The following is a 25,813-nucleotide window of genomic DNA, read 5'->3' as shown; positions in this document are numbered from 1 at the left end:
TGGTTTTCAGCCCGTTCAATAACGGGCGCTAGAATCCTGGGGTTCGGAGAAGCGCTTGCGCAGCGCTTCTCCGAACCCTGGGACCCGTCCTTGCTGTCGGCGGCAGGGGGACAGGAACGGAGGAGGAGAAAGCGCTGCTTTCTCCTTCTCCGTTCCTCTCCCGCAGCCGCCGACAGGAAGCAGATATCCCAGGGTTCGGAGAAGCGCTTGCGCAGCGCTTCTCCGAACCCTGGGACCCGTCCTTGCTGTCGGCGGCAGGGGGACAGGAACGGAGGAGAAAGCGCTGCTTTCTCCTTCTCCGTTCCTCTCCCGCAGCCGCCGACAGGAAGCAGACATCCCAGGGTTCGGAGAAGCGCTTGCGCAGCGCTTCTCCGAACCCTGGGACCCGTCCTTGCTGTCGGCGGCAGGGGGACAGGAACGGAGGAGGAGAAAGCGCTGCTTTCTCCTTCTCCGTTCCTCTCCCGCAGCCGCCGACAGGAAGCAGACATCCCAGGGTTCGGAGAAGCGCTTGCGCAGCGCTTCTCCGAACCCTGGGACCCGTCCTTGCTGTCGGCGGCAGGGGGACAGGAACGGAGGAGGAGAAAGCGGCGCTTTCTCCTCCTTCCTTCCTCTCCCCCAGCCGCCGACAGGAAGGACGCGCGCACTCCCCCCCCGCCTCCTCCAACCGCCGCTCCTCACGGCCAGGGAGGGTTGTGAGGAGGCCTTCGCCGGCCTCCACCCCGGCGGGAGCGGCGGTTGGAGGAGGCAGAGTGGGGGGAGAGTGCGCGCGCGCAGTCTCTGCTGTCCAATCCCTGTATCCCTGGGGCACATGCGCAGTGACCCAGGGACACACGGGACATCTGGACGCAGGGACAACATGGACATTATTATATAGGATACCCCGCCCATCTGGGTGGCTTCCAACAAAATATTAAAATACAATGGTCTGTTAAATATTAAAAGCTTCCCTAAGCAGGGCTGCCTTCAGATGCCTTCTAAAAGTCTGGCAGATGTTTTTCTCTTTGACATCTGGTGGGAGGGCGTTCCACAGGGCAGGTGCCACTACCGAGAAGGCCCTCTGCCTAGTTCCCTGTAACTTGGCTTTTCACAGCGAGGGACCCGCCAGAAGGCCCTCGGCACTGGACCTCAGTGTCTGGGCAGAGCGATGGAGGTGGAGACGCTCCTTCAGGTATACTGGACCGAAGCTGTTTAGGGATTTAAAGGTCAGCACCAACACTTTGAATTGTGCTCAGAAACGTACTAACTACTAACTTTGGGCATTGAGAAGGCCTTCCTTCCAAATCTGTGAAGTCCATGAGCACTCATCGTTGGTAAGCTAAATGTACCGGTACTCTGTAGCTGCCAAAGGCCACATTCATTTAATGTTACTTTATATATTAATAAGAGCAATTGCCTGACGTTTAAAGCTGGTAATAGCGGATGCCATTTTTAAGCACCTCTTCTATCTCACCAATGAGCTCAGGCTTGTGGACATGATCAGACGGCATGTGAGTTTTCCAGTTCTATGCCATGTTTTCTTTTTTTTACTGTCTGTTCCTTCAGAGAAATAAGCATTCCAAATCGCTCTGACATTAAGCTTTGCCTTCACAAATTTGAGATAATCACAGATCTTGAAAGGATTTCCGTGGAGTCTGTTTTTAAGCCCATTTCATGACTGTTAAGATGGCAGAAGCTCACTTGCATTCCAAAGTGACAGAAAATGAAGCAACCTTTGACATTCCAACACACAACAAACAACTACTGAAGATACCCACCCTGTTCCAAAAGCCCTCAAGCATGCTGCCATTCTACCAAACTACCAAATTTGCAACGTAACACACAAACTGCCAGTTTGTATAATAACATTTCCATGCAGTTCTTATACTTCTGAAATCAGGAGATTGTAAGAATATTGTTCTTCCAAGGACTGCCCATTTCGGTAACAACTTTCAGCTTTTATTTAAATATGCTTGTGGGCTGGTTTTAAATTGCTTGATTGCTGTTTGCAATTCCTATGTGCTAGTGTGGTTTTCTGTGCTTTAATAGGCTTTACAGTGGATTCCCTCTTGCCACTTGAAGAATCACACATTTTTGCACTCAAGCAGAGGCTGCTAGATAATGAATTTTTTAAAAAACTACCCTTCCCAGCCCTCCGTATGCTCCCCTGCCTACCTGGGGTTGCAACCCCATCATGGAATGATGCCCAATTATTTTTACAATCAAGAGACCCAATTACACCACAGAGTATTTATGCTGGCCCACTTGAATGCCTTTCCGTCCTCCGTGTTATCTGGAAGGCTCAGAGGCATCTCTTACCAGAATAGACTTTGCACCTGTGGCCAGAAAGACCACATAATTTTGGATTGTCCTCTTTTTAACATCTTCCGTGATGATCCTTCGGTGTCCTCTCTGTGGCTTGCCCCCCCCCCCCAATAAACAACACGTGGCGCAGTCTCTATTGAGAGATGACTCTCCTGTTCTCACTAGAGTTATGGTACAATTTTTGACCAGGATCTTTGAAGTTTGAAGTTAAATCTGGGGTAGTTTGGTCTGTATAATAGTGATTGCCGAGGATTCCCTCTTTACTGTATGTTTTAGAATTATAACACATATGGACGGTCTATATGGTTTTTATTGTCTTATATATGCCAATAAAGGTGTAGAATTGAACTGAATTGAAAGGTGTCATAGAATCGTAGAGTTGGAAGAGGCCACAAGGGCCATCCAGTCCAACCCCCTGCCGAGCAGGAAACACCATCAAAGCATTCTTGACATATGCCTGTCAAGCCTCTGCTTAAAGACATCCAAAGAAGGAGACTCCACCACACTCCTTGGTTGCAAATTCCACTGCTGAACAGCTCTTACTGTCAGGAAGTTCTTCCTAATGTTGAGCTGGAATCTTCTTTCTTGTAGTTTGAATCCATTGCTCCGTGTCCGCTTCTCTGGAGCAGCAGAAAACAACCTCTCTCCCTCCTCTATATGACACCCTTTTATATATTTGAACATGGCTATCATATCACCCCTTAACCGTCTCTTCTCCAGGCTAAACATACCCAGCTCCCTAAGCCGTTCCTCATAAGGCATCGTTTCCAGACCTTTGACCATTTTGGTCAGTATCCTTTTTGAACTGTGGTGCCCAGAACTGGACACAGTGCAGTGTCATCAAGACTGGGAGGCTTCTGAAGTGTATGTTGGAGTCAGGGGAACAGGAGGGTGACCCAGGAGAGGGGACCAGCAATTTATGGGGTTTGGTGCCGGGGCACGGGGAGGAGGGAGTCAGAGCAGTCCAAGGCAGAGGAAGGTGGGCAGGATGTGGCATTGAGAGATGGGTCGGTAGACTCCCCACCTCCCCCTGCCCTGCTGTCTGGTTACTTCCATGCAGGAGAAGTCTCAGGTTGAGGGCTCGCAACCTGTCAGGGGAGGTTATTTAAGCTGGCAGAGGGGTGGGGCATCACTGTTGCAGTAACTGCCCCACAGGGCGCACATCTGTGGGGGCCTGTTGCTCAGTGGCTAGAGGCGTGTGCACCTGGAGCACCACAGGAGTTGCGAGCGCTTCTTGTGTCAATAAAAACTATCAGACGTCTTTCTCTTTTAGCTGGGGTGAGCCAGGACAAAAAGAGACTCAGATCCACGTATAAGGCAAATAAGCAGCCATCTTTATGGGTTTAGAAAATGCTACGTGAAATACTGAGAAGGGGGATGTAATAATATAATAATAAATTTTTATTTATAACCCACCCCGGTTTAGAAACCGGGCTCAGGGCGGCTAACAACAAATATAAAACACTGATTAAAAACGACTTTAAAAACAGCATAAAATACAACGTCAATGTAGCATCGCCAGGGCTAACTGGCCAAGTTAGTCCTGCTAAGGCCAGCAAGGAGACCAAGGAAGAGTTTTAATGTGGGGACCCAGAAGGGTTTCTTCATAAAAAAAGGTAAGGGAAAAAGGAATGGGGAATCAGGCTAAATTGAAGGCCAGGCGGAATAACTCTGTCTTACAGGCCCTGTGGAAGGAGATCAAGTGTATGTGAATGGGGAGCCTGTCTGGAAGCTGACTTTTGCTGTTCTTTCCGCAAAAGTGGCCCCTTTGAAAGCAGATGGTCTCACTGGCACTGCAAACAGTTGTTAAGAAAAACAGCTGACAAAACTATGGATGCCTCTTTTTTGGATCCTGGCCAGCATCACTTCCCCAAGTATCTTAAAAATGGTTTAATCTGCCCTTCCCTAACCTGGTGCTCTCCAGCTGTGTTGGCTAGGGCTGATGGGAGTTGTGATCCAAAATACCTGGAAGGCCCTAGCTTAGGGAACTCTAGTCCAAATGTCCAGGGCCGTATGCTCGTGTTAATACGCTCCTTGATGACTCAGGAAGTTGAAGTTGAAGACTCAGCTTCCGCCACTTGCTTGCATTGAAATTCCTAAATAACATTTTAGAATTTGAGAAGAAAATGAAGTGCTGCATGTTCTCCAAAGTGCATGCTATGCAGGGAGGAGCCTGCTCTTCACAGAGACTTTACTTACCCACAGAGAAGAACTGTTCAGCAAGTGTTGTTTGTGTGATCCACAAATGTTTATTTTTAATGAAAAAATACTGAAAAGTGTGCCACAGTGTCCATAGCTCCTTTTGAATAGTACAAAGATATGTCCTTTGAGGAATAAAGTCTTAACACTGTAGAAAATAAATGTGGTTCTTTAAATTATGCCCCCCCCCAACGAAAACAAAAACGGGGAAAAATAGTAGAAAAGTAACGCTTTTTACATACTGGAGTGAAACAAAACGGTTAGTCAGAGGTAATAATAAATTATAATTACAGTATTTCAAAATATTTGCCTCATGCCTGTTTTAGTTTCCGGGTGAGTTGTGTTAGCACACCCCTTTGTGCCTGCCATTCCAAAGGAATTTCAATGGAACCCGGAGCAACAGACTTCAGATTAGAACAATGATACCCACTTGCTTCTTATTTACCAATACAAAGGACACAGAGCATGGCTGTTTTAGGTTTGCAGGCATTTTTTTTCCTGAAATGAAAATGAATTCTGGAACCAGAGTAATCTTTGCACTTAAAAAAACCGAATTCTGTTAAACAGCAGTTATGCGAACCTGGGGAGATGGATGCCGATGGTGCCACTACAGGCAGTAAGAGTGGGAACGGAGAGTAGCCTTCTGGTGAAGCCTCAATCAGCACAGAAGTGGAAATGTGCAGCAAAGGAGAAATAATTTTGGAAGAAAGGAATCCAGACATGCATTTAAACCTGAAACCTCCATGCCTTAGAAACAGAAGTTGAACTCAGGCTGCTTTGTGCCACTTGTCAAGTTCCATCCTCTCTCCCTAGGTCCCTCCCTCCCTACCCCCCACCCACCCCCCAAGGCTACAATCAAACAGGCTCTAAGTGCGACTTGATGCCATCTTCCTCTTCCTCCTCTTGGTCCTGCTTGTACATGAAGGTGAGAAGAAAGAGAGCAATGTCCAGGGAGGACCAGTAAGCCGTGTGTGATGTGACAGCTGACCAGTACCTGCTCTCCACCAGGCCTTCCCTGAGCTCAAAGTCGATCCTGTGCTCCAGGTCCACTAAGGAGGAAGCAAGAACAAAACCACAAGGATTATTGCCAGAACAACACAGCGCTCCCAGTTCTGTTCTTTGCTTGTGCTTATTGGGGGGGGGGGGGAGCTCTGGCAGCAACTTACTAAGGTATTCCATCACCTCCTGATTTGATATGGATCCCAAAATATGGGGTGTGTGTGTGTGTGAGCTGTGACAGTGGCACCGTTGGAACCAAGCAGCCCATTGGGCCAGATCCAACTAAGTGTGACACAGCTAATAGCCAAGGGTAGCTGTGCTGGTATGCATGTTTCAAAGCTGTACCCTTCTGTGTAAACAATGGTGCCCTTCAGGCCACGGGTCTTTGGAGAAAGGGGGGAAATCAGAAAAAAAGCGAGGACTACACAAACTGTTCATCCCAAGAACAAGAAAAAACAGGTGAGCCTGGAATTTCTACAATGCTTGATATAGGGAGCCTAGGTTTGAAGCAGTTTTAGGAACCCCAGATTTGTAGGAATGGAATACACCATCTTTAACACTGCTACAGATGCAAAGGACTCCATTGCAAGAGCCCACATGGCCCATTTGTTTTCAATGTACACCCTGAGTGACTCCAGTGGAAAAAGTTTCCCTTTTGGAGAAAAAGGGGAAGCCAAGGCTAGTATTTCTGCAGACCAAGAAAGCTGCTTTTGCTCACTTGTCGGATCTAAGAAGCCAGAGCTGCTGTGTGGGAAGGTCTGAGGTCCGATGGACGCCTGGCTCAAGGTTGGCTTCTTCTCCTCCAGTTCTGACCCTTCTTTTCCTGCCTCAAGTGCCTGGGGAGCACTGGCACGCCCAAATCTTGAGAAGAGCATCCCTCCAAGGCCCTTCCCAATGCTAGCAGCTCCTGTATTTGACACAACACAAGGGGAGTTTCAACTTGGCAGTCACACTCCAGAACAAAAAACACGTCATTATAAACACACCACCTCTGCCCCAAACCAGAAGCCACGTGTTCCCCACATGAATAGCTTCTAGCATAACTTGCCCATGACCTTCATTCAAGATCCTGCGTTTCCTTGCTCCCGCCAATAAATTTAAGGGCTGCGTGCATGTTTCTACTTCCCACCCCAATGTTTTCATCAGTTTGGGCTGCCTAAATAATTGTCATCTTGTTTAAAAACGATCATGTTGGCCTTTTTCATCTGACTCTGCTGCCACCTTGTGGATAAGAGTACAAGCTACAATACTGCAGATGCTAATCTTGAAAAGACACCCGGTACCGCTATTCAAAGGGTTCACTAATGACAACTTTAGGTGAACACCTTAAAAATGTAGTGTGTTAAAATCCCGGGCATAATATGTCTAAAATGTTAGCTGATTTTATACCTACTGCTTTCTGTATTTTTACTGTTGATACAATAGATGCTTTTGTTTCTGATCTGTTTTATATTTGTTTTATGGTTCTCTTTTGTGGGATATCTTGGAAATCTAGATTAATAAAGTTATGTTTTTATTTTAATTTTAAAATGTAGCGTGTGATGGCAGCAAAAAATGTTAACATTTTGATACACTCTACAATATGATCAAGGAGGGGCTGCTACTTTCTTGTTGCAGGGAGTCCAGACATTGTAGGGATACCACATTTCCCACTGTGCTCAACCCACTGCCTCCTGACATAGAGAAAATACCATCTCCCTCCATCCAATTAATGCCTCCAATGCAATCATGAGCACCATGTGGAATCTCATGGCACAAAAGCTAGACACCACTTGGACAGGACCTGCGGCATCACTCACCACTTGGAGACTTTTGCAATTAAGCAGAATATAAGCTGTCAAAATGCTAACGACGAAAAGTGACACCACCCCCCAACGCTATTTTGCAAACTTCAAAAGATTATTACTGGGGGCAAGGATGGGGGCTCTGTGGCTTTCTAGTGGTTGCTTGACTACATCTCCCATGATCACCAGCCATGGTGGCTGAGGCTTATGGGAGCTGGAGTCTGAGCAACACCAGGAGGGGCCACATGTCCCCCAGCCCTGATTTTAGGGTGAAAATTGTTTGTTTGCTTTTAATATTCGGTTGGAAGCCGCCCAGAGTGGCTGGGGAAACCCAGCCAGATGGGCGGTGTATAAATAATAAATTATTATTATTATAAAATAACTCAATTTGGTGGTGGTGGTAATGCCTGTCCAGCCATCAAAATGTGCTGGGTGACCTTGGGCAAATCTCTCCAAGATAGCTATTAGCTACCCCCATCTTTGGTGCCCAGGGCCTCTTGGAGGCAGACAGATGCACCACAAGCAATTACTAAGGGGCTGTGTCCCCCCATCAGGCCACTGTGTGTGAGCTTCATAGCTGTGATCATTTTATTCCTTGGAGGGTATGATATGCACACAGGGGCACAGGGCTTTCCAAGGCTTCAAGAATAGTTACCCATTATACTTGCTTTGCCTATATTGGTTATGGACTCCCCGTAGTGCCGCCGAGCCAGGACAGGTGACGTCGTTGGGCTGGGTAGTGTTGGGAGAGAGTCGCTCTCAGTGACTGAGGTAGATTCTTTTGCCGGGTTGAGGAAACTTGGCTTCATGTGCTCATAAGGTAGAGGGTTCGTGGTGTTATACCAGTGGATCTGGACTGGAGAAATGTTGCTATAGTGCTTCAGAATTAAAGGTTCTAGTCTATAGGCCTGTAAATAAGAAGAGACGGGAGGGCTTGAGTGTAAGGCAACAATTCGCTTCTCTTATTCCTTCCGTTTGCAATCTGAATACTTAGAAAGGACAATCACTGCTGTCTCAGGGCCCTTTACTTATGACATGGACCTATTCTAAACAATGAACGCTTTATGGGAGAGACTTGTTGCTATTATTTTTCTTTGTATTAAAACTGAGCATTCTAAACTCCTCCATCTAACGAGTGACCAAGTAACAAGCAGCATAGAATCATTCCAGGCCAAGGAACATTGGAGATCATGTGCTCCTTGCTCCCAGAAGTCTTGCTAAAGCCACTGGAGCATTAAAGATGAAGAAATTGACTGAAGGGAAGGTTTCTGGACAGATGCATTTTTTTTTTCAAATTTCAAGAACAGCTACCCCACATCTGTGAAACCCCAAATAGCTGCTGCTTCAGTGTTTGTTAATGGTATGTGCAGCTGGTTCACACTGCTAAGGGGTTCTATCTGCACAAGGATTTCTACTTGCCTGATGGAATGATCTTCCCTCTCCTTTCCCCCACCTGCTCTGGGGTTCTCCCAATCCCCATAGAGCAGATGGGGGGGGCACAAAGCAGGGGGAGGGAAGCCCTGTTGCAGAAACAGAAGTCATTGCTGACAGAGTTCATTACGTGAACTACTCCCAATGTCTCTGAACTGTGTTTTAAAAGAAAATTTCACGGATATTGAACATTTCACCACAACTTCCCTCTGATTTCAACACAACTGAGAAAAAATAAAGTAAGACGCTAGAAGGACACTAAAGATAGCGTTTCAGGCTGCTCTGGAAGTGCCCTTGCTGAGTTCTGTTAAAACTGTACATGCCCTTTTGCAGTGTACATTGTGCGTGTGTTTGTGTAGCCGGTTCTGTAAGTTTCCAGCAGAAGCTGCCCATGTTGACCTTGGCTCCTTTCGGAAGAAAGGCAGGATATAAGCCAAATGATTAAATAATATACCAATTGCTGGGTGCACTGGGATATTGCCAAGCAATGCACGTGCTCCAAATCACAAGAAAGGTTCTGCAGTTTTAATTATAAAATAAAACGAATAAAGAAACAGACCAAAAAAAAAAGGGGGGGCATGATGCTCAAACAGCCCTTTTAAAAATAAAGAAGGCATAGATTGACTGCTGATCCAGCAGGAAGTGGCTAAGGATTGGGCTTTGAACTCTCCTTGCATTGCACCTTGTCTTCACCCTAATGGAGGATGGCTTGTTCTGCCAGGCCGTGCTACATGCCAAACCTACTTGCGTCAATGGGGACCTTTTTGGTGAACCAATGCCTTTGAGAGGACTTCAGTAGGTGCTATTTAGAAATACTCTTGAGCAGGGCCGGCCCAAGACATTTTGCTGCCTGAGGCGGAAAACCCAAATGATGCGTGCTCATCGCTTCCATTGACAAAAATCTGGGGTGCACACAATTCGCTGTGAAGTTCTCTTGCATTGCAAACCCCATCAAAATGAAGGGTGGTTCTACAGCAACAACAACAAAAAATCCCTTCTTTTTCAAACCCAGCCCTGCCGGGATTGTGCTCTGTGGCTCCCACCTGACTTTTCCACTCCAAAATCCACCACCTGAGGGGGCCGCCTCACCTTGCCTCATGGTAGGGCCGCCTCTGCTCTCGAGGTGAAAGCTTGTTACTGCACTAACACTCACCACTGGATCTGTTGGATGAAAAATGTTTAGCAACCGGTTACAAATAGTTCTGGGCAGAATGTGATCTTGACTTCCACTGTTTCCTGGTCGGATGCCACGCAAGGCCAAAAACACTGCTAATGGAGATCCCATACAGAAGAAATTCTCAACCTAAGGAGACATTTCATTTGATATTAACAGGCAGAGAAAAAGGCAGCTTTCTAGCATATACTGGGTTGGGTCGGGTAGTTCTTTTGTTTTGCAAGGGTTGGGGGTGTAGAGCTACCTCATCGCTTCATAGTACATTGCAAATTGGGGGAAATCACAGTGTGTAATAATTACTAGTCTTTTTACATCTTTTGATAGCTATCGGAAGGCCACATGGGCTACTTGCAAAAAAATACCTCAAAACCGCTGTCTAAGCAAATTCCAATGAAAGAGGTGTCCCATGGGAGGTGCAGGGGAAGCTGGGAGACAAAGATGACCCTTTAGAGCACAGATGGGGAAGTCTTTTCTGTAATACGATGCTTCCCCCAAACCTAACTGCTACACCAAGGAAGAGGCTGCAGGCAGAAGGTTTTAGTGCATTTCCATAGCAGAAATGCAGCTGGTGACAAATGGATGGGAAATCGGAAGAAGCTTGTAGCTACTACTTAACTATCTTCAAAAATAATGCTCTGCGTTATTACGTTTCTTTTTTAAAAAAATCACACAAGAGCATCAAGCAAGCAGAAAAGATAGTCCCATAAAAATATCCAACATGTGTACATGATGATGCGCACCAACTTACTACATACCTTATACCAAATCTGGCTGTGCTTAACTATTATTAACTCGACACATGAGCTTTTCCCAACCCTCGTATCAGAGACCCACCTTGCTGGGGATGTCAGGGGTTGAATCTGAAAGCTCTTTTGTGCCACTGAGTCACAGATCCTCCGGACATCTTAACAGCAGAGGCCCCAAATCTCCTCAATAGTCAAATCCTTCATATTTGACAACCTTGCAAACTTATGCATTACACATTATTACTTGACCTTACAGAAAAATCGAACTGGATTCACTAAAATACAAACTCCACTCAATATCAGAGACGTGGCTTGTGTTCAAGACAATCCGATGAGCTTGTATATGCATTAACTGATCAATGTTTTGTAGATACAGACTTCCCGTTATCTTTGTGTTGTTGCTGTTGCTTTTGATGCTTATTTCACTGGAGTTGTAGTTATTTTAGATAAATAAAAATGCGTTTATCGGCTGCATTATAGGCTGGGCTGCATTTCAAGGGAGAGCAACATTAAGAAACTGAATGTGAAGGAATTCTTGCTGGAGGGCTTTCTCTCTACCCTCCTGACTATTGCAAAGTCGTGCTCCCTCATGCTTTCTAACATCTACATTAAGCCACTAGGGGAAAGTGTCATTAATATGCTGATAACACACAGTTCTGCATCTTTGTTTCCACCTCTTAATCCCATGGAGGTTGAGGAATGCCTGAACAGAAGCCCCGAGGAGTGATGAGAGCCAGCAAACGAAAACATAATGCAGAGAAGATGGAGGTACTGTGGTAAAGAAGCAGACTGCTCTGGGTGGAGATATTCCAAGTGGTTCTGGGTAGTGTTGCACTCTCTCTAAAAGGCCAAGTTTGTAGTTTGAGGGTCGCCTTGGACTTGGCAATATCTGTGGAAGTGACAGTGCCTAGCAGTGGGTCTTATCAGTCTAAGTTTGGAAGCCTCCACTAGTGCAAAATGGAGCAGACCAGACGCTGGTGGGAATGAAGCACAGACCACATTGCATCAATTCTACACCAGCTATTCTGGCTGCCTATTCACTTAAAGATCCAATTCACAGTGCTGCTATTGACCTCTGAAGCTCTAAAAGAAATTGGGACCAGCTACTTCAAGGACTACCTATACTTCTTATGAAGCTGCCTGAGAATTTAGACCAGCTATGGAGGCCCTGGCAGTAGGCATGATTAGGATAGTGGACCACACAAGAGAAAAGGCTTTTTTGTTGGTGAGGTCATGGAGTCTATGGAACTCCCTCCCTCAAGAGATATGACCTGCTCACTTTATTCCAGTTTGCCTTTAGTGTTGGTTAACCTTTTATTGCTTCAGTGCCTAAGTTAGGGTTTTTTACTGGCTGCTTTAAAATGTTTTTACTACTGTACTATTTTAACTGCAGTTCTAAAGTTTTTTTTTAAAAAATATTTATCACTACATATTTATATTTTGAGTGACAGCTTAGAAATCTATTAAATAAATAGCAATAAATAAAGGTGGAACCTGAAAAACATTTCTTGCTAATGTGAGCCATTAGCAGAACGGCACATTTCTGACTTATTTGTACCTTGAATTTTAAGGCAGGTGTCTTAGATATGGTGGATTTTTTCAGTCCATGCAACCTCTCTTCTATCTCCCTCAATCTAGGAAAAAATACAGACATTTTGAGTTCTTTTGATTAGAAACAGTTAATTGGCCCTAGACCTGAGGGAATAGGGTGGTATATAAAGTCAATTAAATAATAATAATAATAATAATAATAATAATAATAATAATAATAATGGAGCTCCATTAAGTACCATGTAAATTAGTGAAATTTACCAAAACACATATTCTGGAGACAAATTTTGTAAGACTAAAAATGTGAGTTTTAATGTCACACTACTACAAATGTTCCATCCATGCAAGCACATCCGCTTGACAGTCCCTTCCCAAACTCCCCAGGACCATTTCAGGGTGTGTGTGTGGGGGGGAGGGGAAAGCAAGCCCCATTTCTCAGGACTTCTGTGGTTAGAGCTCCTTAGGTGAATCTGCCCTAAGACATAATTGCATTCTCTCAGCATAGGGGAAATAAAGAGTTTAAGCCAGGGGTTGGCAACCTAAGGCCCGGGGGGCTGGATGCGGCCCAATCGCTTTCTCAATACAGTCCAGGAATCAGTGTGTTTTTACGTGAGTAGAATGTGTCCTTTTATTTAACATGCACCTCTGGGTTATTTGTGGGGCCTGCCTAGTGTTTTTTACACAAGTAGAATGTGTGCTTTTATTTAAAATGCATCTCTGGGTTATTTGTGGGGCATAGGAATTTGTTCATATTTCTTTTTCCAAAATATAGTCCGGCCCCCCACAAGGTCTGAGGGACGGTAGACCAGACCACGGTTGAAAAAGGAAAAAGGTTGCTGACCCCTGGTTTAAGTCCTACCACCTGATTATCCCAATGGCAGCCTTGCTGTTTAAAAATCTCCAGCCCCATCCTTGGCCCTTACTTTGGCTCAAGAACCCTTTCAAGTACCACATGCATGACTGGCTGGTCACAGTGCCCCTTGTGTGTGCAGATATCTCTCAATGAGGCCCAAGGGCTGAAAAATAAGGGTGGAAATGTCTTCCAGAGCCAGTCAACCTCTAGTTGCATTGTGGTGGCACAGCTGAGGGAGGAGCTGGATGGTGGCGCAAAGCAATTCCCTTGTTAAAAGTGACCCTGGGCTCACTCAGTCAATTTCAATACACCAGGACCTGCTCAATACTAGAAAGGAAACTCTTTTACCGCCGCTTGGTCAAATAAAACTCTTCTAGCATATGCTGCTCCTCGTAGCTCATCCAGGTGTCCTCGAGGTCATCATACTCCTTCTCAAGTAACTGTTCGTAGAGTATAACTGGATTCCATCCTGTCATGATGTCGTATGTGATTACGCATCCTAAGGAATGTGACACAATGGATACTTTGCCGCCCTTGTCTATGAACTCTGGATTCCGTGTACAGAAAAGCGTGTACAAACGATTCAGCTCCTGTTGAAGGCCTTTTACCAGCTGTTGTAAAGAGTTAGGGAATGGGGAGAGAAAGCACATTTCTTATATTCCGCATGTTGCTATGTATTTAGCATCTGGATTTCTGCTTACTCTTACTTGCATTTCTTTAGGCAATGGCTTTATCAGTTTGCATGAAATGACTCACTGACAGCAGACAGCTGAGACCTCAAGACCAGAAATAGCCTGGTTACAACTTAAAAACACTAAAGACATAAGCAAAATAAAAACAAAAACAAGCTAATAACCCCCAACACATTTTAAAAGGGCACTGGGTGTCAATCAATCCAGGGCCTGGTTAAAGGACATGTGCTTCATTACATCTGCTAAGAGGGGTTCCACATGCTGAGGCCATCAGGCTGCAGCAGAGGAAGAGATTATGAACAGGGCCACTTCACTGGCTCAGCTGAGAGACCAGTAACACCTAGCTTCTCCTTGCCTTGTACTTTCATTCCAGTTGGTTGATATGAAGGACTCTGTAACAAAGATCTAGTGCCCGAGTTTACGTACATATCTTTTCCTCATTCCAAATCCTTTCCTTCTGTACGGATTCAACTTTGGTTGGCAAAAGAAATACAGTATGCAATGTGAAAATCCAAAGTGCATTGGTGAAACACATGCATATTTTTGAACTAATGGAGCGGAACTGCCTTACATCAGCAATTCTGCTTCTCTGGTAAAATAAAAGCTCCTAACATGCTGCACCAACATTTGTGTATTTCAATTTCTCAAGCAGGAGAGAAGCCCCTGAGACCAGATTGTTGTTGTTTAGTCGTTTAGTCGTGTCCGACTCTTCGTGACCCCATGGACCAGAGCACGCCAGGCACTCCTGCCTGTAATTCAAGCTGATGAGCTGTCAGAGATTGTTTCTAAAGCCTAAAGGAGAAGGCACCTGACCTAGTTGGAGAGATCATTTGCCAATGTTTCATCAATCATCTTTACTAAAATATCACAAGCTTGCCCAATACCCTGTAGCTAACAAACCTTCTAATGATAACTGTGAGCCAGAGTTCACTAGAAGATTATATATGAAAATCTAGGTGTACAGTACAGTAGAAAAAAAGGAAAAAAATGTTTTCAAGCCTTGCCTAAGATTTGGTGATCCATGTAGGTTGGCCCTTGAATAGTACAATTTGTAAAGTAAATGTGACGTGTCGCAAAAGTTAACCCTGGGAATGCAAAATTTTAGTACAAAAAATAAAATGAAACAGCTCGCCCGGTACTTGTTATTAGCTGCTTCCTACTGGCAGACATGAAGCCCCCTAATTCCAATTGTGACTGCGGTGGGGACAAAGGCCAAAGCCCCCCACTCAGCCTCAATCCCACTCAAGGATTACTCATGTGATGAACTTCATGCCAAGTTTAGTCCTCCACAGGTGACATTTCTGAATCGTCTACTATGAAGCAGCATGTTTCATAGTGAAACACTGAAGCAGTATGTTTCATAGTGAAATACTGAAGCTTTTAAGTTCTGAATATTTTTGAGAAAAGGCAGAAAATTTAAAAGTTCTTATCTGAGGAGAACCTTTTTAAAAATCCATTAATATTGACTACTGGGCTACATGGAGCTCTAGTCTATATCTTTATGGCAGAGTGGTCAACCCCTTTTCTCTGATGAGCCAGATTTTGACCTTCATCCACCTAGCTGTCAATCACCTACCATCAGGGAGATCTGATCCCTGCCAAAAGCAGTGGCACTTACATTCAGCACCAAATTTAAACAGTGCCAAACGCAAACCCCACCACCAATGAACAACCAGGCACACCCAACTGTTCTTTAAGTGGGCGCAGCTTTGCTTGTCCCACACCTTTACTTGAGTGACAGGTGTGCATGGCCTGTAAAAAAATGACTGCAAGGGCCCATTCGTCCCATGGCCAGAAGTCGTATGTGACTGGACTTAACTGTCACATACGACTCTAGGGTTGCAGCACTCATATCGCTTTTCAGGCTGAGGGAGCCAGTGTTTGTCTGCAGACAGTTTTTCTGGGTCACGTGGCCAGCATGACTAAGCCGCTTCTGGTGCAATGGAACACCGAAACCAGAGCAGCGCACGGAAATGCCATTTACCTTCCCGCCAGAGGGGTACCTATTTATCTACTTGCACTTTTTGGCGTGTTTTCGAACTGCTAGGTTGGCAGGAGCTGGGACAGAGCAACAGCTCACCCTGTCGCAGGGATTCGAACTGCCAACCTTCTGATCGGCAAGCCCAAGAGGCTCAGTGGTTTAGACCACAGCGCCACCTGCGTCTCACCCCTACTTTATGGCAATTCTTACATAATATGGATTTGGATACCTTTGTGCACAGCACACACAAAGTTCCATACAAGAAAGAAAGCGTAAAAGTGAAATACAAAGTCTGTTAAGCAGAATTTCAGGAAGTCTGATGGTTTGGCAGCAGCAGCATCTGGCTGAATTAGCCTTTGTTTCAGCCCACTGAGCACTTTGCTATGTGGCTCTTCCAACCAAATTCCTTTCCTTCTGCTATGAAGACACTGGACAGTTTTAAATCCTGCTTGTAAACTCTCCCGCTGGAGCAAGCACCTCAGTTGGTACCTCAAGTCTGGGATGGTACTGGAGGAAGCAGAGTGCAGAAATGGGCAGGGAGCAGCTTATCCCCTCACCAAGGATATTTACAGCAGCTGCAGAGGGCAAGCTGATGGCAGCAGCAGCAGCAGCAGCCTCTCACAACAAGAGCTCCCTTTCTGCAATATATCTCCTTGCAGAAAACAATTGCTTCTTAGCTGAATAAACTATGACCTCACAAGCTGCAAATTGCGTCTTGGCCCACTTCCTCCCCTGCTTGCTAGACTAAGCAGCATTTTAAAATACCTAAGCGTCAGCAGGACAGTTGTGCCTGTTCTGAAAGTGCTCTGAGCTTTGAAAAAAAATGCAACCGGGGTTTCCTTAGAATAGCCTGGAGACATGATGCTGTTGCACTGCAAAAGGTATACAGGTTTCAGTCTGGCCTGGGCCTGGAGGGGAACTGGGTAAGAGCCCCACAGAAGCCACTCGGCTTCCTGAAGAAGGGAGGGAGCGCTAAAGAAGTACAACAAACACACAACATAAGTGCATGAGCAGTTCATGTTTCATCCTCAGGCTGCGTTCAGATCCCCACTCGGCTGGAATACAGCTCAGTAGTAGACTGAAGATACAAACTACTCTATTTGGTTTCTATGCAAAGAATGCCCACAATGACAAAGCCTATCTTCAAGATGTTGGGAAACAGAGGTACACTTAAATTAGGAAACCCAACTTTGCCATACCCATTATTTGTCCATACCTGAAACCAAACACTTAAAAATCACACACATACCTCATCTCGGTAGAGGGGACTTGTGTAGTACATTATGTCCATTGCGCTGCTGTTAAGCATGTCCCTCAAGCCACGGACTTTATCAGGAGTAATAGAGTCAACAGTGTCTAAAATAAAGAAAAGAGACCCAAGTGTTTGACTGATGCGTAATGAAGCTTGGAGTGGGTTTAAAGTCAACATTCCAGCACCATATGAGCACAAAGTCCTAGGAACATTCAAATCTCTACTTAAAGGAACCCAGCAAGTGTTGAGATTACAAAATCAAGGAGATTAAGCACATGGTCTATTTACAGAATGGTGGGTTTTCAAATTGTGCTTCCAGGGAAGCCCAAGGGATTATCAGGGGAGTTCCTCTGTGGGAAGTTCAGTAAGGATGGACCAATTTCCCTTGGATATACCTGCCCAATTTCCCTTTCCAACCATCACCTACAGGGAGTAGCAAGGTGTTTGGGCTGACTGATAACAGCTAGTACCTCTAGGCAATACCTTCCATGAAAAACTAGAAAATGCCAGGGTAGAGAGTTTACAAACCATTGCTGGGGAAAAACTAAAAAGTGTTACTTTCCAAATGTCACCAATAGTACTTCTGGCAGTCCAAAGTAAAAAGTACCTCCGTCGAGTGCAAGCTTAGATCTCCATTCAACTGGCAGGAACTCAACATGTGTTGCAAGGTTGCTAAAGTATTTGTCTTCTATTTTCCTTGCAGTGTCCCGCATCCTAAAAATTAGATGGAAAGCACATGTAACATTGAGGGGGGGGGAAATAATCCTCACTCTGAGCTCCCCACTCTGAGCAATTTGTTACCACCAGCAAACTTGAATGCTTCACTGCTCATCCCTAACTCTAGTTCCTTCAAGTGAGTGAAAGAGCACAAGTTTTAATACAGGTCCTTGGGTGACCCACTTCCCATCACTGGGAGAACTGTCCATTTATTGCTATAGGCAACTCCCCATTTATGCACGTTCAACTACACATGCATTGCTGCAACCCTGGAAGTGGCACGAAAAGGGGCAAAAACGGCCCTAAGAGAGAATGAAAAAGGCAAAAATGGTGCAAAAACAGCCTTCTAGGAATCCCATGAGCTTTTGCAAGTGCAATCCCAGGAGCCCTTGCACCAAACTCTGAGGTCTTTTGGAGAGTTGGGAGTTTGAGCAAGGAGGTTTGGAGAGAGCGATTGTGCAGGCTTTGCCAATGGTGTTCCCAATTTATGCCATTTCACTTAAACGCGTAGTGCTTCAGAACATAACCCCTGAGTAAATGGGGAGTTGCCTGTACTGTACTCAGTTCCTTGTTCCTTAAGCAGCTGCTGGCCCATAAAAGGGACTCCTCTTTTATGCTAAGCTGCTAAGCTTACTCAGGAGTCTTTGGTGAGGGACTTTTAATCAAAGCTTTCTGAAAGCCTAAGTACACAATGTAAAGAGGACCACCTTTATCCACATGCCTTTGGACACTCTCCCAAAGTGGCCTGAAATAGGCTTAGGTAACCTGCTTCATCCAAAAATACCTGGAGTTGAAATGTTACTGCATTCTCAATCAAAACAAAAACAAAACCTATCAACTACTGTGGCTTTGAGGAGACACTGACAGGTCTGGTTTGTGAGGGTTTTCTGGGGACGAAATACTGGTGTGTGTATGTGTGTGTGTGTGTGTGCGCACGCACAATATAGGAAACACACGCTGTAGCTGAGATTCCTGCATTGCAGGGGGTTGGACTAGATGACCCCTGGGTTCCTTCCAACGCTAAGATTCTATGTTTCTGCATCAAAAATATATAGTATTCGGGGCTCCTTGGTCTCTCCTTTGACCAGAATTCTTTCTCTGCTAAATGCAGTACAGCAAAGTAACATTTGGAAACGTTTGCCAAAAAGACTCACAGCCTAATGATTAGGAAGTAAGTTGACATCAGGAACATGCACAATTAAATACAGCACCCTTTGTGAAAAGGGGGAAACCCACAATGCCCGCAATCCAATGTTGTGCACTTTCAACAGAGTGAAATGAAACACTCACATGGCAGTGTTTTTAATAATCCTTCCTTGGTCCATTTTCTGACCAATGCCATGTACAACAAATACAATATGAGTTGTTGGTGATGGCTTGTCTTCTAACGTAGCCTCTTCAACATAACCTCTATGCAGCCTGGTCCCACTGCTTGAAGCTGCAAAAGAGCAAGTAACAACATTTAACTCAGGCTCATAAACTTCATTTCACCTGGTTGCCTGTGTCAAGTAAAAGTATTCTCCAAGTGACCAAGCAAAGACCTTGCATTAACTGGCGTTTTCTCTTCCCCGGCCCACTTACAGACTAACAGAAAGCAAATGACATGTATTACACATGCAGGAAAACAGCCTGGTACGGCAAGTTGTCCTGACTTATTTGCGATATGGGTCCTTTACATGCACTTGAAAAACAGATATTTGTATATAGTGCAAGGTCAACTAGCACGACCTCCTATTACTAGTGAGCCAACTTTTTTTCAGACTCATTTTCCGATTTCATCATCTGTCTGCAGCCACCAACTCTCAGCTGCAAATGGCAGTCATGCATCTTCTAGACAGCGGCTTCGTAAACTGCTTATTAGGAGTTCGTGATGCACCTCAAAGTGAGTCAGTGTGTGCTTTTTTCTTTTTGCCACCCACCATTTAGAGCACATTAATACAAATATAATTTAATTTCTGGGCCCAGTTCTCCATCTGTTAAGGTCATCTTGAATTCTGATTCTGTCTTCTGCAGCAGTGGCTACCTCTCCCAGTTTGATGTCACCTGCAGATTTGAGCAGCATCCCCTAAAAAAAACTTTTTAGCAAGCATTGAAAACAATACAATGAAGGAACCTGTCTAATGTTAACAAGCAGGGGGTCCCAGAGAGTAAATGCTACCACGCTAAAAGGCTGATTCTCCACAAGACTAGGGCTGGGCAATACCTGGTTTTCAACATCTCCATATATCACCAGTTATACATTACAATATTTCGATATATCACAATATCTGAAGTAAGGCTAAAGAAGCCTCTCTTGTCATGATGCCATAGCTCCAAATGAAGCATCAACTGGGCACATCAACAGAGGGAGGAGGGAGTCAGGGAGACACAATCACCTCCCCCAGCAGTACCGTTTTAACAAAGGGTTGGCTGCCACTTTGGAAGCATGAAGTGTGAAGTGTTGGCTGGGTTAATTTTAAAAAACCAATGCTTTTTGCCTGATAGCTGCTGCTTCGCAAAAACAAACACCACACACCCCACCAACAGAAAGGAGGGGGGACACACATATGTACACACTCGCACACCCATAAGCAGTACCCACACAGTGATGGAGGGGGAATGACAGAAGAGGGCCAAATGCCAAAGGAAGGTGTCTGTTTGTTTTTTACTAACCCCAGTTTATGTTTTTATGGGGGGAAAGGGATTCAGAAGTCTGAACCTGCAGGCTTTCCCTAAGCCAACTACCAGCCTTGGCGGAAGAAGTCCCTGCTTGCTGGCTAGATAGCCAGGGAGACTGAAAGCTAACAGTCTCAAAGCTCTGTTCGGCAATATCAGCTGGGCAATTTTTGAGTCAGCCTGCTGTAGTAATTTGTAGCTATTTCTTGTTGCTGCAGGAGGCAGGGAAGAACTGACTGAGGTGGAGTTAGCAAGGGCTGCACACACAGGAAGAAGCATCGGCTTCCTGTTTTTCCAATACAGTGGTGCCTCGCTAGACAAATGCCGTTAGACGAATTTTTCGATTAACGAAGAGATTTTGCGATCGGAGGTTGCCTCGCAAGACGATGAGGTTTTCTATGGCCGCCGCTTCATCTTGCAAAGCGTGGCCATAAAAACCTCCAATCGCAAAACCTACAGGGCATTCCTCTAGCGAAAGGGGAACAAGCTGTAGGTGAGAAGAAGGCAAAGGAAGATGAGCTGTCAGCGCCTCTCAGCTGATCTTCCTTTGCCTTCTTACCGCGCTGCAGCTGGTTCCCCTTTGTGTTCTGCTGGTCTCTGCCAGTTGCCGTGAGCAGTGAGGGGCAACCGGCAGAGACCAGCGGAACACTAGCGCGGGAAGACCCTCGTCAGATCCCGGCTCTGTCGGGCGCAATGGGGGAAAGGCGGAGGAACCAATCGTTTCTCCGCCTTTCCCCCACCTCGCCTGTCACACAGCCGGGGGAAGAGCGGTGGGCGCTGCTTGCCGGGGCTTGTCAACGCCGGCAAGCAGCGGCCGCCGATCTTCGGCTCTGTCCCCGGAGCCGAAGAGCGGCGGGCGCTGCTTGCCAGGGTTGACAAGCCCTGGCAAGCAGCGCCAACCGATCTTCGTGTGACAGGCGGTGGGGAAGGCAGGCAGGCAAGAGAGCAAACGCCTGCCTGCCTGCCGCCAGTCCCCCAGAGCCCATAGGAACGCATTGATTAAGTTTCAATGCATTCCTATAGGAAACCGGGACTCGCTAGACGAATTTTTCGTAGGACGAATTGAGTCCTGGAACGAATTAAATTCATCTAGCGAGGCACCACTGTATTGTGATTTTTTTAATACCACACACAAAAAATTGCAACGACATTTTGTAAAAAAACAGTTATCATGATTTGATCTAAAATCCAATATCCAAAAATACATTGATTTATAGCACAGACCTACACAAGACTGAAGATTTCAGTCTTCAAAATCAGTAAGAACTGAAGGTCTCTTAACAGAATGTGAGGTGAAACAATTTATTCAGTCAGTGCATGCTATAAACAAATAACCTCACCTTTGGAAAAACCCAGCTTCTGTGTGACAGTTCTTGCGATTTTTGACGTTGTTGCATCACTGTAAAGATACACTTCATCCACACTGTGCCAGTCCACATGGGTGCGACTAAGCTTCAAACTATGAACAGCTGGAGCAAAAAAAGAACTGCCTTTAGCTCAAGTAAGGAGAGTCATGACCTCTTGCAAAGCCAGGCAGAGCAAAAAAATGAAATAGACACACAAAAGCAAGCACAAGACTGTATGTATTCCATGAATCTGTGTGCTGTCCCCAAGCACATCAATCTGGAATGCCGAGAACATTTTAAACAAATTTAAGGATCCAGAATAGCCGTCAATGAAGTTCCAGCAAGACACAAGTCTGCTAACACTGATCTGTCTTTGTTAAGCATTCAGAAACCAGACTTGTGGGCAAAACATGCTGAGGTAATACGGTAGATCCTAGTACCTTTCCCTTTTGCCTGATTGCCCAGGCTTCCTTCCACCATTCAACACCACCATTAAGTATTGCACATTAAAATGTATACTCATTTTAATGTTCAGAATTTATTCTGAATCCACACTGGACATTTGCTTGCTGTACAATTTTTTCAGGGCCGGGGGAATGGGGAGAGCTTGCAGAGAACACACAACCTGGGTGTAACTGAATGATAGCTTTATGCAGTTTACATGAGGCTACCTAACCCCTACCATTGCACAGATTCACTAATTCAGAATAGGCACGTGGCTATTCAGATACTTGGAGAGTAGGGAAAGGAAAGGAAGCTAACTGTTTGGGAGCTCCTTTGTGCAGAATTGGAGAAATCACAGAGAGATGTCTGCATTTCTAAAAATCTGCTGGCATTACCTAGGAGTTTGAAATATTTATGCCTAGTGCATTTTCCCTCGATGGAACAGGAACAGGATGACTCATATGCACTGCAGATACAAAAGACTTACATGGAACCATACTTAAGGGAAAGCAGAGTAAAAGGGTAAGCATGCCCTAGCAAGTCTTGGACACATGCTGGTAAATGTTAAACAAGCAGATAATAATCCATAAAAAAATGAACAACAATGATGAACTAGATATTATACACAAATGTGCCTAACAACCTTGGATGACTTTTTCCTTCTGAACAACAACAAATATTTGGGAGGAGGTGACCTGAAGTGGCAGGGTGTGCTTAACCCGTTCCCTACCCATTGCTTCTCCATTTCAAATCCCACCTGCCCCTAAGTTACTTGTGGTTTCCAAATGCTTATGTACCATAAGAAAGATTTGGCCTTTACTTGTCTGTTGCAATGCTGAGAACACTATGAAGACTTGTGATTGCACTGTGATCAGAAAAGCACAAAACTGTGTCTTTTCCTGAGGGGAAAAGAACTATAAGGAGGGTCTTTATGCTTCTGCATAATCCATCAGTGAGGCAGAAAAGTGAACTTGCAAACAGTTCTAGTCATGACTATTTTTTTTTTAAGTGAAAAGGTTCAAAGGATAAGATGCTAAGCAGTAGTTGCCAAATGCAAGATTGCACATTATTAAAACAAGTACAAGCAGCAATGATGATTCCCAAAAAGTTATTTTATTGGATCTGTTACGGGTACCAACAAGGCAGAAAAATACAACTGCTAGGAGGCATTTCCCCCCCTTAGAGTTGAAGAATAATCACTCTTGGCTATTCTATTCCTTCCATCAAGTTTCTATTGCAGGGAGAATGGGAGTATTGTTTTTACTCATGGCAATATAGGCAAGAATGCAAATGAGCAAAGAAGAACAATGAATTGACTTCTATAGCTTACTGTCAAAGCAAAATGCTCAGGCCAGCACTCAGCCCCTCCCCCTTGAGTCCCTCTCAGTCACAACCCACCTTTTAAAAAGAAAAGTCTTGTGTTTAAAGTGCTTTCATTTTTTTCCTTGTTGCCAGACATCTAGGAGGCACCTGCTGTCAGGCAGCAAGGCAGGATGTAAGCATATTAAATAAATTTCTCTAACACTGTCCATATAGATGAGTGTTTGAAATTAGGTTGAGACTCAAGAGATTTGTCAAAGCCCACTCAATGAGCTTGAGGTAAGCAGCGATTTGAAGTCGGGGCTGAAATCAATAGGTGGTCAGACAACTGGACAGGATCTGTGGATAATTTAACAAGCTTCTGAAAGCTGAAGTACATGCTTTGGAGCAGGGAGCAATTTATATTTGAAGCAAACAATGCTTTAAAAGTGTTTTAAAATTCCTAATGAATTGTTAGTACACATTGTTAGAGACAGCATTGTCAGCCTCTAATTTTCTCTGTAACAAACAAAGCACTGATCCACTCACTAAGATCCACATTTTTTCTCTCCTTTTGGAACAGGGTAGCAACATCATGCAGAGGGGGAAGCAAGTGGTTATCTAAAACACTACACTGAAAGACATGAGCTACAACAGAAAGCTTCCTAGGCAAGGAGAGGACAAGAATACAAATCTGCAATTACTGTACCTTCAGACCACTTGCGTTTAAGCCCTGCAGCCTCTGTATTCTCCTTATATCCTCTCCATTTGAACAGAGAATGGAGGGAGAAGGGAGGGAGGTGGTAGATAACTAAAAGCAAAAACACCGAGCTTCAAAGTGAAATTTTAAAAAGGGGCATCATTGGATTTTGCACATCACTAGCTAAATAAACACAACAAACATAGACAATATAGGAAAAACACTGCAACAAATTTGAGCAAAACAAAAGAATACTGCCTTTCTGGGGAATTCAGTTATTCATTGTTTTATCTTCTCAACTTTTTCATGAAATGCTTATTGGTGCAAATAAAACTCAATTCAAAGCATAGAAGAATGACAGGCATGCAACAGCAAGATAGACAGACCCATCCAGCGCCTTTTGAGTTAGCAGATACATGTGCACACAATATTTGGGGGGACTGTAATACTGTACAAAAGCATGGACTCAAAATATGAGCTAGCCTAAGAGTGATCCCTAAGTGCCCCCTCTAGAACAGGAGGAAAGGCCACTGGCGGCTAGATTAGCAGAAGCTGCCTACTGTTCAGACTTTACGAGAGAGAGATGCATCCCAGCATGCACTGCCTATAAACAAGCCTTCCATTCCTGAACAGCACTGGAGTTTCCTTGTGGGGGTAACTGCAAGTCCACTGTGGTGCTTTCAATACTCATTTTATAGCTTCCAGGCTATTCAATGAGGATATTGAAAGAAGTGATACCCCTTGAAATTACTGTGCTGTGATTTGATGGACTTACCTTACCCTCACAGGTAGATGCCAGTGCTGTTCAGTGTGGGAAGGGACATCACAAGGTGAATGAATGCTGTGGTATCTCACAAGTGGGAAGTTAGGGATCAAGAGGAAGCTGTTGTGCCCCACCTAAGAAACAGGAGAACAATAAGCACCATGAAGGTCAGTTGGGGTTCAAATAGGGAGAGTCAAACTGAACCAGAGTTGAAACACAGAACAACACCGTACATTTTTAAAATGAAGCCATTATTTGGAAGTCTGTTTAAACTTAACACAAGACCAGATTTTTACAAGTCTTTTTTTTCTGGTGGGGAGAGACCAGACATAGTGGTACTGTACTCAGAAGGACTTTTGATACATTTTGTTTCCATCTCGGCTTCTCGGTTCTGCTGCCTTTGAGGATGAGGATGAGTAAGGCAGATGCAGGCTGCAACTAACGGACAGAACCAGTCCAGCGAAGAAAGCCTCAAGAGGAAGGCACAAGCTTTGAGCAATATACAGAAAGGCTGGTGTGAAGCCAGCTGCCTCTTCTAACCAGCTTTGATGGGGCGTTGGAGAAGGAGAAGTTATTTCTGCAGAGATGTACTACAATTCCCAAAGCTCAGAAAAGGATATTCAGTGAGTCTCCACATGAATTTATGCTCTGGCCTTCTTTTCTTCCAACAAGAAGATTAGCCTAGATTAGCAACTGATGCAGAAACACAGTAGTGGGATCTACTACTTTAAATCGTAAACTTTATCAGGTTTATGAGCAAAAGTGTCTTCAATGTTAACTCAGCAAAAGCCTGCACTTCAGTACCGAATGTGCATGATCCTCAAAATGCATTTAAGGAGTTAATAAGCACGCGGGAGGAGGTTGTGTTTAGTTGCAAAGAAAAATCAGCAGGAGAAAGTGAGGAATGCACTTCCTCCACCCTAACC

At 44.8% G+C, this 25,813-nt stretch overlaps 1 protein-coding gene across 2 annotated transcripts in view; it reads right to left on the bottom strand.

The window, feature by feature from the left end:
- Positions 1-912: 912 nt before the first annotated feature.
- Positions 913-25,813, bottom strand: part of DDHD1 (DDHD domain containing 1) — a 40,063-nt gene continuing 15,162 nt past the window's right edge. Inside the window, exons 3-13 of one of the 2 annotated variants that reach the window (XM_035140974.2) lie at positions 24,134-24,235; positions 21,676-21,804; positions 18,971-19,118; positions 17,571-17,677; positions 16,961-17,067; positions 13,387-13,649; positions 12,193-12,268; positions 9,868-10,017; positions 7,939-8,191; positions 6,218-6,406; positions 913-5,549 (exon numbers count right to left, since the gene is read on the bottom strand). In XM_035140974.2, the coding sequence (XP_034996865.2) occupies positions 5,356-5,549; positions 6,218-6,406; positions 7,939-8,191; positions 9,868-10,017; positions 12,193-12,268; positions 13,387-13,649; positions 16,961-17,067; positions 17,571-17,677; positions 18,971-19,118; positions 21,676-21,804; positions 24,134-24,235 (1,718 nt within the window). In that variant the 3' untranslated portion in view covers positions 913-5,355. The remainder of the gene's footprint in view (positions 5,550-6,217; positions 6,407-7,938; positions 8,192-9,867; positions 10,018-12,192; positions 12,269-13,386; positions 13,650-16,960; positions 17,068-17,570; positions 17,678-18,970; positions 19,119-21,675; positions 21,805-24,133; positions 24,236-25,813) is intronic. The other variant, XM_060270771.1, reaches the window with a different exon arrangement.

The sequence above is a fragment of the Zootoca vivipara genome, chromosome 1, assembly GCF_963506605.1.
Source record: "Zootoca vivipara chromosome 1, rZooViv1.1, whole genome shotgun sequence".
In the NCBI taxonomy this organism is placed as follows: Eukaryota; Metazoa; Chordata; class Lepidosauria; order Squamata; family Lacertidae; genus Zootoca; species Zootoca vivipara.
Note: the sequence above shows the minus strand (reverse complement) of the source record. Positions and strands in the feature narration are given on the sequence as shown.